Here is a 13408-nt window from a genome sequence, read left to right on the forward strand (position 1 = left end):
TGTGGCTTCTCCGGCATGGCAGTCTCAGGGTATTGGACTTCTTACATGGTGTAACTCAAGGTTTCAAAACTGAAACCTCCCAGTTTCTTAAGGCCTGGGCCACCTAACTGAAATAGCATAACTTCTGTCATATTCTCCTGGTCAAAGCAGTGATAGAGTCTTCCCAGATTCATAAAGAGGAGGCATGGAACTCACCTCTCCCTTTCCATGGGAAGACTGTCAAAGAATGTGTAGCCACCCATCTTTAATCTGATTCAAAGTGCAATAGCTGAAGGGGAAGGAATAAACTTGGCACATTAGAAGGCAGAGTGGCTGGACCAGGGTGAGCTGGGTCAGGAGGTTGTTGAGGCATATCATTTAGATACTTGAAGGTCATGATGAGGATTTAATTTTATTCATTATCTTTCTAAATTATTTATTTTTACTGCTTTTTCTCCCAGGGTTCTAAAATCAAGAAACCTTAGCTCCAGCCTGGATTCATAGACAAGATGTCAACAGATATCTGGGAGAAATGCCTGGAACAAATCTGGGAGAAATATGAGGTCCCTAAAATAGCAGCAGCATGACTATCCTGGCCTCATAAAGAGAAGTAGCAGCTTAAAAACAACCTGTTGTTTTTAGATGGACTCTCATCCTTTCTAATCCAAAGGATCAATGTTATTAGGTATCATAATGACACCCTTTCAATTGCCAAAACATCTACTCCACATAGATCATCCTTAAATATGTAATTTTATATTCTCCTTTCTGCCTAAGCATAAAGTTATACAGAAAGCAATGCTTCTTCTAATCTTACTATGTTTATACTTTGCAATGGAAACATGAAATAAACCCGAGAAACGTGTATGGCTGCCTATTCTTACGTTTAACTTGTGTGACACAGAGTTCCAGCATTCTCACTATAATGAACAGCTTTAATACTTTTTTTAAATGCCTGGATTAAGAATGAAATGAGAGAATTCAATGTCTCCCAATAGTCCTTGATTTAACCAAATAGATGATTCATGTCAAGTGTCCTCCACTGGAAGATCAAGTAAGTCACAGGAGGTCCAAATGGAGATAAAAAGAAAAATCAGTGATAGGGCATAACACACACACACACACACACAAAATCAGCATTAGGAAGCAAGAACCTGAGCAGAAAAGGGAGAAGGGTTGGGGGCCTGCCCTGCAGTTCAGTCCTCAGCACCCTTATCCTTTTCCCTGTCTTTCTTGAGATTTCACCCTCTCTTAAGTATAACCTCTGTGTTGGCCTGCACCTAAGCTGAGTTGCCAAATCCCAGGATGGTGGAGTGAGATGGATCAGGGTTAAACACCCCCTTCATCACTTACCAACTGGGGGATCTTGACCAAGTTGTGTAAATGCCTTGTGCTTCAATGCTCTCCTTTGTAAAGGCGAAATAATAAAAAACCATCAGACTTTTCTGAGGATTAAGCAAGATAACACATATAAACTGCTTGGAATGCTGCTTTGTATCTATCAAAATCTCAGAAGATGTTGGCTATTGTTTTTATTAAATTGAGTTTGGAGCAGAATTTCCAGGAGCCACCATGTACATATGAATTTGGTTTCACCCGCGAGCCTAAATTATAGGTAACTGTGAATTGTGATTTTTTTTTCGCGATTTTCACATGACTAGAAGCTGTCTGTAGCAACTGCCCTTAACATTTGCCAACTTTAAAAAAAGGCGAAATAGTAAATGTCAGCAGTAAAATGCTCCAGGTCGCTCTGCAATTCTTTTGCTCAAAATTTTGCATGAAGCACGTGTGCTAAAAGATGAAAAGAATAAATAATCTTCCACTGAACTATAGGCTTATCATCTCTACAACTCATTACTTGTTGGACTCTTCTCTAACTATATTTTAAGATAATCACAATTTATAGCACTTTGGGACAATTCTATTATTTCTCCTGAATTAGTCATAGTCAGGGACAAATGAGCAAATGTATTAAAATAATGACACTATATGAAAAGTCTTTATGCTCTCCATACATTTATTCCCTTGAATTTATTGAACAGTGTCTTTTAAGGTTTTTGGAAGTGTTCAAAGCATTCTCTTACGGTAGTCTCTCTGACCACGTCAACCTCAATTACTTCCAGCTTGCTCACTTCCTATTGCATTAAAATCACAGGACATAGCAACTCTCTGTGTACCTAGGATAGTTTTTTCAAAGTGATTCAAAGTTTTCCTGCCCTTAGGAAGTAACAGGCACATAAGGAACTTCACTCATTGTTTGCTTCTGGATCCTTTGTGATGACAGAATTTGACGTTGCTAGAATAAATGAAGTCGATTTGTGATTTACTGCAGGGTCTCTGTTGTGAGATTTAGACATAGATTTTGAATGGGTTTTTAAAACAAATTTAAGATGGATTAGAAATGTTTGCAAAAATACGCAGGATCTACTAACCTTTTATGCCTGTGCTATCCAATACAGTAACCACTCGCCACAAGTGGCTACTAAGAATTGTATGCCTGGTCCAAATCGAGATGTGCTGTGAGTGGAAATCACATATCAGATTTTAGAAGCTTAGTACAAAAGAAGAACGTAAAATATTTCATTAATAATGTTTTACGTTCATTACAAGTTTAAATAATATTTTGGATATACTGGGTTAAATAAAATGTGTTACTAAAATTAATTTCATCTTTTTCACTTTTTAATATGGCTACTAGAAAAATTAAAATTATCAAGGCACACATTAAATTTTGATTGGACAGTGCTGTTGCAGGCTATCTTAATATTTTTAGATTTCATGCATATATCAAAAGAGATTTTTAACATAATAGATTTTACTTCCTCTGAACTTAGGTTTTCTTAGAGACTGGTAAATCCTGATACACCACCTGTTTTCTGACAGGAAGAGACATTCCTGACTCTACAAGAGTGCCACCATGGCCAGTTAGGGACCCCAAGGAAAGGATCTCAACTGAGCCTACTAATAGCCATTGTCCCATATTCTGGGGTCTAAAAAAATCTGACTGGAGCTGAAGGAAACTTAGAAGGTAATACAGGCAGAAAAAGTCACTTATTTATCTTTCCTATGATCTATTTAACCTGTTTGGGCATGTGAGTTTAGTTGCAGCCAAATGCTTCTCTCCTAGCCTACTAACAATACAGAAAAAAAAAAAAAAAAAAGAATACTGGATTTTAAGGGGGAAAGTTCATAGCTCAGTGTATAAGGAGCTCATGAAAATATTTTCAGGATAAGTTTATTGGACTGGTCCTCTTTTGAAAAAAATTTGTAAAGTTTCTCATAATTTACATTCTTACTTGCTACTAAGAATTCCCAGAACTGATTAGAAAAGTTTATTTCCAAAGGGAAAGTAAACAAACTCTCTCCTTCCTATCAAGATGTTCTTAGGCTCTTCAGTGTATCACAGCTGCCTCTTGAAAATGATGTTAATCAGTGTCTTGTTAACAACATCTTGTTTCTTGAATATCCTTCTTAAAAACCTCAAAGTCCTAAGCAGGACAAGTACAAACTTCCTTCTCTTCAAACAGATATCCAAACACAAAAGCATAAATAACATGGCCAAGGACACACAAAAGGTCAGTGATGAAGTGTGTGTGTGTCTCTCTCTCTGTGTGTGTGTGTGTGTGTGTGTGTGTGTGTGTGTGTGTGTGTGTCTGTGTGTTACCCAGAAAATTCTGCAGCACAGTAATACCAGGATAAGGGCCTTTGAGGTTCTGTATTAGAACAGCTGCTTTGGGATCTAGACTGTCTGAACTCAAAGGATCTAAGCTCAGTCACTAAGCCTAGCTGGAAGCAGTTTGGTGATTGTTAATGGATATGTAACCCAGGAGACTGCTGCCCAGGCAGGTGAGAGGCACAGAGATCTGCTAGAAACACTGGGCCTAACCTCTTTTCATAGATCATGAGCTTTCCAAAGTAAAGTCTGTGTCTAATTACATTTTTAAAAATAAAAATGAGAGGAGCTCTTTATAAAATGTTTTGGCAGTACTAAAAAGTACAAAGAAGAAAGCAACAAATTACTCCATGTTGTACCATTGAGTTAAGAAAAAAAAGCTGTAACATTTGGTGTATGACATTTCAGACCTCTTATATAAGCATCTACAAGATAGTAAAATGAATAGATGGATGAATAGTTGCTATGGATGGATAAAAGAACAAATGGATGATTGAGAGAGGGAAGAAGGAAACAAAAAACAAGCGAGAAAGAAAGGAAGGAAGAAGAAAAGAACAAAGAGAAAATAAAAAATATGAGAATTGAATCATATTATATTTGTTACTTTAAATGACAGAAAGGTACTTCAGTTTAATAGAAGAAGCATAAACTGAAATAAACTGAAGGAAGTGCTAAATTTGAAATAAACGTTTCACACTCCCTCAGAGATATTAGTTCCTGAATGAGTTCTGTTGTATTAAATCAAAAGATCATGAAAATTATTAAGAGATTTGAGTCTGCGGATTTTTATTAACTACAAGTTTAATGTTGGTATGGATTGATTCATTGCTATGAAAGATTTAAGCAGCTGTTACCTCTCTTATGCATCTTCCTTTCTCACCTTCTCTACATTCTGATTTTGTTGATTATGTCATTTTTACCATATAAAATTTTTAACAACATTGACATAAATTACTATGATTGTAATTCTTCCATTCCTTTAAATCTTTATTTAAATATGTTTTATGTTCAACACCAATTTCACCAAAGCTGATCCATTCTTGAATCCTTTATTTGAGTTATCACTTGGTGATATTTTGAAGTAGAATGCTGCTATAACAAAATTTCTAATTTTGTGCTACTGTCTTACTGGACAGGTTGCATGTAGCCAGAAAAGAGGTGTCACAGGACTGACAGGTAGAAAAAAAAGATAAAGCATTGTTAAAACTGTTGCAGTTTTACTTGTACATCAAGTACAATAATCTGGATAATTTGGAAGGCAGACCAAGTACGTACCAACCTTCAATCTCTAAGAGAAACTGTTAGAAAGAGTATCAGTGGTTGTTAGTTTTTACTTGTATTACATTTGCTTTTTTTGCATACATACACAAAACATTGACCCCTGAACAACACAGATTTGAACTGCATAGGTTTTCTTCTAAGTGGATTGTCTTCTGCTTCTGCCACCCCTAAAACATCAAAGACCTAGAAATAGAAATACCATTTGACCCAGCAATCCCGTTACTGGGTATACACCCAAAGAATTATAAATTGTTCTGTTATAAAGACACATGCATATGTATGTTCATTGCAGCACTGTTTACAATAGCAAAGACCTGGAACCAACCCAAGTGTCCATCATAGATAGACTGGATAAAGAAAATGTGGCACATATACACCATGGAATACTACGCAGCCATAAAAAATGATGAGTTCATGTCCTTCATAGGGACATGGATGAATCTGGAAACCATCGTTCTCAGCAAACTGACACACTGCATGTTATCACTCATAGGCGAGTGTTGAACAATTAGAGCATGTGGACAAAGGGATGGGAGCATCACACACTGAGGTCAGTAGTGGGTGACTAGGGGAGGGAGAACGGGAATGGGGAGGGTGGCGAGGGATAATAAGGGAAGAAATATCAGATATAGGTGGCGGGGGGATGGAGGCAGCAAACCACCTTGCCATGTATGTACCTATGCAACAATCCTATATTATCTGCACATGTACCCCAGAACCTAAAGTACAATTAAAAAAAAACAAACAGGAAGACCAACTTGTCCTCTTCCTCCACCACTTCTGCCTACTCAATGTGAAGATGACAAGGATGAAGACCTTTATGATGATCCACCTTCTCTTAATGAATAGTAAATACATTGTCTCTTCCTTATGATTTTCTTAATAACATTTTCTTTTCTCTAGCTTACTTTATTGTAAGAATACAGTACATAATTAATACAAAATATGTGTTTACCAACATAATTAACAGCAAGCTATTAGTAATTTTGGGAGAGTCAAAAGTTATATAAGCATTTCTGACTGCATAGGGGTCAGCACTCCTAACCCCCATATTGTCCAAGAGTCAACTGTTTATGAAGTCTTGATACACAAGTAACAGAAAACTATTTATCCTACTTAAAAACAGCACCTTTTATAAAGAGTAATCAGGAAGGTGAGGAGGATACAGGGCATTGGAGGGAGCTAGTAGAATAACTGTACTCAACTGTGGAAAATCTTAAGGAAAGGAGGATCTTGAACTCAATTTTTCCAATATATGAGAGTACAAGTTTGGCAAGAAGAAAGGCAGGCCAGCTGTGTGCTGAGGCTTAAAAGGAAATCACAAATAGTAGTCCCCAACCAGCAGACAGTGAGCTCTGTGTGGTATGTTCTTGACACCCAAAAGCCTCAACTCATGCTCTGACCCCGCTACATCTTGTCATTTGCAATTAATCTCTGTAACCTTTAGATCCTCACCTGTTAAATGGGGATAACACTTCTAATTCACAACTAAATAACTTATAGTTATTTGGGATTGAAAACACTTAGTAGTTTCTAGATGTCCATATAAGAGTAATGTTACCATTGTTATTACTTCTTGGTGGTTGCAGAAGCCAAGAAAAATGCCCAGGATATGTAATACACAGCCTGGGAATCCATGCCTAAGCCTTTCTGCAGGGCGCTACTTTGCTGACGACATGGTAAGGCAGGCTAACACATTTTAGGCCATCTTGTACTTCCTGTCAATCTCTTGGTACTGCAAATTGTCAAAGCTCTCTTTAATCTGTTACACGGTCCCCTTATTAGTCACCATCTTTTGGTGAGCTGGGCCCCCTGTCATTGCAGCTCCATTGGACTACTTGGCAATACCGCATAATCCCATGGTATAGAAGTTGTAAAATCTTGCACAAGATTTAAGCTATATCCCTGTTTCCCTTAGTGAATTTCACTATCATAACTGAATTCCATACATTGTTTACCCTCTACTTCCAGCAAAATTTAAAACTAACTTTGTTATCCACAACCATAGTCACTGTTAAGTTTATCCAGATATGTATGTGTATGCATAGAAAATATGTTTACTGATTGTACCGCATTTTAAGTTCCAAATGGAAACCTTGGAGGCAGAAAATGAGTTCATCTCATATCCCAAATGTTGCTGCAAATCCAGCCATCGAAGGCATAATTTTCAGCAAATTATTACATGTCAGGCCGGGCATGGAGGCTCAGGCCTGTAATCCCAGCACTTTGGGATGCCGAGGCGGGCAGATCACAAGGTCAAGAGATCGAGACCATGATGAAATCCCATCTCTACTAAAAAATACAAAAATTAGCTGGGCGTGGTGGCGCACACCTGTGGTCCCAGCTACTCGGGAGGCTGAGGCCGGAGAATTGCTTGAACCCAGGAGGCGGAGGTTGTAGTGAGCTGAGATTGTGCCACTGCACTCCAGTCTGGTGCCTGGCAACAGAGCAAGACTCTGTCTCAAAAAAAGAAATTATTATATGCCAAAGATCTGCCTGCATTCTCTAAAGAACACAAATGGGCACTTTGGTTTCCAGAATAACAGCATAAGCTCTAGAGTGTTCACTAGACAAATGTGTTTCACTTACTAGAGAGAAAATTACTTTTCTCCACATTTTTTACTTGAAAAAAATCTTCCATAGTAAGACATGTTTGTTTCAAACAAATAAGAAATGAAATGCAGTGTGGGTGGAAGTGGTAGAAAAGGTTTGTTAAGCCCACCTCAGAAAGGGCAGATGTGCAAAGCCAGTAAGCTCAACATGGCAAGTGTGAAGTTCATGTAAAATGGGCAACTGTTCCTGAATAAAATAAAAGAGTTGGTCTAACCTGTTCCTGGAGACTTCCGTCTTCATGAGAGAAGCAAGTGTACTCTGGACTTTGATGCGGGCTCCCCTGGATTAATCGGATTGAGGATAGGGGTGTGAGGAAGGGAATATTGAGGGCCTGGAGAAGACTGGATACTTCTGGTCTGTTGATCTCCAGAAGAAGCCAAGACTTTACACACCAGGATGATTTCCATTTGCTAAATGCAATTAACATTTGCATATTTTATGTCTCAATGTTTCTACTCAAATTCTGTTGCTGTTCCTTAGTACTAAGAGGCCATTTAGACATACAGAAAAACTGAAATGGCATTGCAGATAGATAGCTATTGCTTCCCCTCTCTGCCTTTATGTGCTTTTTGTATATCATATTTTCAACTGGACTTCGGAGTCGTCAGCAAGACTGAGCGGTTGTGCCAAATGCCTCCTCCTCTATGAGGCTGCTAGAGTAATAGCAGCTAAGGCAGCAACAAGTAGGCAATATATTTGAGAGATGTCTCCTCATTCACATGTGTCTTTAGCATTGAAGGCTGACCATATGCAACACAAAAAGGACTTTAACAATAAGCTTCATTTCTGCCTACTGGGAAGCAGGTTAAGTCCAAAATGTCCTTTTGCTCAGTCTCCAGATAGCAGAAGGTTGGAAATAAATCTCAGTATGAAGTTGGGAGCTTAATTTTCAGTCAGACTACATCTTTATATTGGTAAAACTCTTAACAGTTCAACCTTCAGTCCTAGAGCAGTTTCATGGGTGCTTTTACTAGACTTTAGTTTCAACGTTCAGACTGATGAAAACTTCTAAGACAGATAAATGTCATTTGCCTAAATTGTACCAAACCTTAGAATTTTCTCCAACTTCTTCAAAGAACCCCAAAGAACAAAAACAACCACAAACACATGCACATGTAAACACACAATGAAAGAGACAGGAACATAAGTCAAAATATAGCAGGGTTCCTTAAAAAGCTTTTGTTTTTATCTTTTTCTTTTTAATTAGAAATATTCTTAAAATAAAGCAATTTTTGCAAGTTACTTCCAAGACATCTAAACAGCTGCCTTCTAATAAACTATATAAGTGAAAACTAGCATGCCTATTTGTAAAATGGGTCAAAAATCTCAGTAGATGTTTAACAATAATTGTAAAGTACTAATAGCTGCATCACTGACTTTAGAAATAAAGAAAACAATTTCTAAATTATATAGATTTGAGCTAAAGTGATCACTTTCCCACTGATAATTAAATCCCAATGCAGTTTGGTATCACATCTTTTATTCATGAAAACCCTACTTTAACAACATATAACAGATCTACTGTAGCCTTAAAAATTAATGCCACTCAGTAGATACAAACATGTCTGACAGATCAGATCGAGACAAGGGCTCGTTCATCACAGCACACCAGTGGTTTAAGGATGTCTATTACAGGGCCAGCATGAACACACCTCCTCTATCAGAAGAACATTTCTGTGACAACTGCCACAGAACTGGTGATACTGGGAGTCAACCTCTCTTGAGGAAAGACACTCTTTCATTTGGGTAGTTAGCCCATCATGAGCTGCTATACCCTTCCCCTTTTCTGGGTAGCTCCATTTCATTCATTTCAATATCAACCAGCATATCCAAGTTCCTTCACTTAATGTTATTAAAGTTGCACATAAAACTCCATTTTCCATTATCAGCCATGTAAAACATTTTAAAAACAGGTCCCTTTGATAGCAGGATCTGACAATATGGCAAGTATCATACTTGATACTCTCAGGATTCAGATTAAGAAATACATGCAAGTTCGTTGAAAAAAAAAAAAAAGGCCCAAATATACTATCTACTTACATGAACTGTAGTTTGCATTTGGGAAAAGTAGTTATTACAATAGGTAATAGAGGGCAATGTTCAAATTCCCAAGGCACTGCCTTCCATGACAGAGGAGATACATTTCTCAATTGCATTCTCCAGTACGTGGTAGGAGATAGAGTGTCAAAGTTCTTCTTAATAATTCCAGAAATGAATGTAGCCATCCGAGAGGCTTTTTACAGGTCAAAAATGAGAAAAATTACATACACAAAGACATGGAAGTGGGGATGGTAGAGAACAAGTACTTAGAGGAGGACTTCTTAGCTATAAGGTTGTCATCTTTTTCTTTCTTTCTTTTTTTTTTGAGGCAGTCTCTCTCTGCAGGCCAGGCTGGAGTGCAGTGGCATGATCTCAGCTCACTGCAACCTCCGCCTCCTGTGTCCTATTGTCCTGCCTCAGCCTCCCCAAGTAGCTGGTGGCATGAGCCACCATGCTCGGCGAATTTTTTTGTGTTTTTAGGGTTTCGCCATGTTGGCTAGGCTGGTCTCAAACTCCTGACCTTGTGATCCACCCAACTTGGCCTCCCAAAGTGCTGGGATTACAGGCATGAGCCACCGCGCCTGGGCAGGTCTTCATCATTACGTGTTATGCAGCTCTTCACTGCATTTGACTGATCACTAGGAGGCCAAATTGCCACCTTTGTCAAGGCTACAAAAACTTTTGTTTCACAGCATCATTATTTTTTCAATTTGTCTCATTAGTGATAATTAATCTGAGAGTAAGTTAGTACATAAGGCATATACACATACGCATGTATATATAATTTTTTAAATGCACTGATATTTCCCATTTCCTCCAGCAGAGGTCAGAAAATAGCAATACAGGAATAAGAAAATCTATGAACCAAAAAAAATAAAATAGAGCGATTTTCTCAAGATAGTATTATAAAGCAGTTTGTTCTCTGTTTTTATTTATCTATATTTTCTAATTATATTTTCACAATAAATATGCTTTATTTTTGTCATAATTAAACAGCAATAAGACTTCTTTTAAGTATAAAGAGCATTATTGGCATATGTATTTATCCTGTATTAAGTAATGTGTATGGCTTTATTTTCCTAACTGTGCATAGAGTACCAGAAATAGTGAAAAAGCAGCACATTTGGCCATCACTACGAAATATCATTAAAGTGTAACATTCTTCTTACAATTGATGACTCAGCAATTTCTCTCAGCCAAGGGACAAAACAAAGGAAAAAACAAAGCATCCCGGACAGACTACTGAGCTGAAAATAATCTCTGCACACACACAAAGACAGAAAAGTGAATATAATCTCTAGGTATCTCCTTTGTCTAGAGAAATTTAAAATATCCTAGTGTTCTGAGGAGTCAATCTCTGCAAGCCTTACAGGTGGAATAAGACTTAAGAAATCGGTCAAGAAAACCTAGATTTCAAAAAACAAAGAATCCAACAAAGGGTTTTAAGAACTGCTGATTGATGTTCAACAAATCACATTATCACCATGCTAATTTTCATTTCTAATTCATGTGTCTCTTTTTCTGCTACACACATAGGGAAGCAAAGTGAAAAGACTTACAAAATAAAATTTGAAGGTCAACCAAAACATTTATTTATAAATTAAGGAAAAATCTTACCCACATTATAGCAAATTAAGTAGATGCTTAGTTCCTGTTTTATTAAATGTTTCATGATTTATGATCAGTTATTTGTCTTGATATTATCACTCACAAATAATATAAGGATGTCAAAATTGTTATATAAATCAAAATTGACTGTTGCTAGTTTCTTTTGGTCTTCTGAGGGGATGTTTTGCACCAGGGAGGAATAAGTTCCTATGCCGCTTACTTCCACCTATGGGAGCAAGTGAAGATGAGAGAGGAAAGACTGAAATTGAAAACCTCTGCCAGTTCTTCCACGGGACTCCAGGATAGGGCTCAGATTAGGTGACTGTTTGCTTGTCAGAGAACGTGAGTGACTTTGTGGATCAAGATGAGGATGCTGGAAAAAGAGAGGAGCAAGAAGATGTGAAGAGAGTCTGAGGACCAGCAACATGGAGGGAGACTGGAATCTGCAGAGAAATGTGACCAGTGAGAAATCCTCGGGGAATGCTTTGATCTAAGAGGTTATTAGAATGAATGTCCAATGTTCAGTTCTAATCTGTTTGTATTTCTGCAAATGCAAGAGTCCCCTCACTCCACCCTATTGCTCAAAACTTCAGTCATGTTTGCTTCTCACACATGCTTATGGTGGTCTGAGAAAAATCAGGACAAAGAGGTGAGTGTGAGCCCAAGTTGGCATAAGCAAAGAGAAGAAAAGAGTCACAGGCCATGAGATGTGAATGAACAAAGCTGTCATGGAAGCCAGAACCATGAACCACAAATGATCACAGGAATGAGAAACCCAGTAAATTCACAGAAATCTTGGGGAGAACAATGAAGCTTCCTTGCAAAAGACGGGATCTGAGACTTGAACCACTTTGATGTCAATCTCCAAAGAAGAATAACTTTAGCTGATATATAGGCCACAATGATAAAACTTAAGAATATTCCATGAGGCATATTGCAAATACTCTTTACAATGTGCAGTCCATGGCAGTATTTTAAAAACTTTGCACAGATTTTTGTATAACATAAAAGAGTTCAAGGTATTTAAATAGATATTTAATAAATAAATCACAAATTTTTTTCTCTATGGGTTTTGTTAAACATTTTACCACGTAGACAATACCACTTCATCAATAACCTTCCTAAATAGGTTTAGAATTCCCACCTAATTACCCTTTGATAATAGTGAATGAATCACAGAGTGGCTGAAATACCATTATAAAATACATTTGCATCATCCAGAGATGTAGAAGATTCTCTGAGAGAAAGATCTGGAACTTGTATAAGGAAACATCATAGAGAACTTTTGAATCCTTCAAAGTCTGACCTGGTCTTACCTTTACATGGTGGATGAGACGCTCAACTTCATTCACTTTGTAGGTCTCCAATCCTAGCTCCTTAGCTAATCTCAGGATACGATTCTGGGTTGGTCCAACATAGGATCCGCCAAGGTCCACATATTTAACCATTTGGTTCTGTTTTCCCATGGATGAAAATAGAAACAAATATTTGTAAAAAATTTATAAAATAAAAAAGTCCTGAAATAAACAAATCGACATTTCACAAGTTATAGATATATCTTAAGGTATATCCATGAAAAACTAGATTTTGTTCTCAACTCTACTTCATTCACATGATTTAGTTATCAGTCTATAAAGCAAAATTGAATGCTGAATAGGCAAGAGCTTATAAACCTCATTATTTGCAATATACCATAACATGGTTTGGTTTTTAGTGCTTTGAATTTGTGAGCTGTGAATTGTTGAGGAATCTCTTTACTCAGTACTTCAAGTGAATGTTGAGGGGCCTAATGCTAGAGAAAAAGCAAGAAAGAAAATGATAACTTCTTATGTGATTTGTTAATCCAGACATTTAAAAATAGCACTGGGGAATATTTGGTGATAATCTGGACTTTGAAATTGCTTTTATCCTCAACAGTATTTTTATGTAGTTTTGAATTGGCTTCATTTCCAATGACTTAGGGGCAACCTTTAAAAAATGAGTAGAAAAGTTTCCTATTTCTGAGTGTACAAGAAAAACCAGGTTGCTATTAGTTAGAAACAATAGAGATGATCCTTCTTTTCTGTTTTTGTTTATTTATTTTTTGTCTAGTTTCCCACTCACCTCTCAAAAATGCAATTTTCACAAAGCATCTTTGTTTTATTCACTAAAGTATTCCAAACACCTATAGCAGTTGTCCAATAAATTTTCTCAAATGAGAGAAGAATGTCTTTA

At 37.2% G+C, this 13408-nt stretch overlaps 1 protein-coding gene across 1 annotated transcript in view; it reads right to left on the reverse strand.

Annotated features, from left to right (window-relative positions):
* MAOB (monoamine oxidase B) overlaps nt 1-13408 on the reverse strand; it is a 106325-nt gene that overhangs the window by 52025 nt on the left and 40892 nt on the right. The window contains exon 3 of the mRNA XM_003939479.3: nt 12511-12648. Within this exon, the coding sequence (XP_003939528.2) occupies nt 12511-12648 (138 nt within the window). The remainder of the gene's footprint in view (nt 1-12510; nt 12649-13408) is intronic.

The sequence above is a fragment of the Saimiri boliviensis genome, chromosome X (genome assembly GCF_048565385.1).
Source record: "Saimiri boliviensis isolate mSaiBol1 chromosome X, mSaiBol1.pri, whole genome shotgun sequence".
Classification (NCBI taxonomy): Eukaryota; Metazoa; Chordata; class Mammalia; order Primates; family Cebidae; genus Saimiri; species Saimiri boliviensis.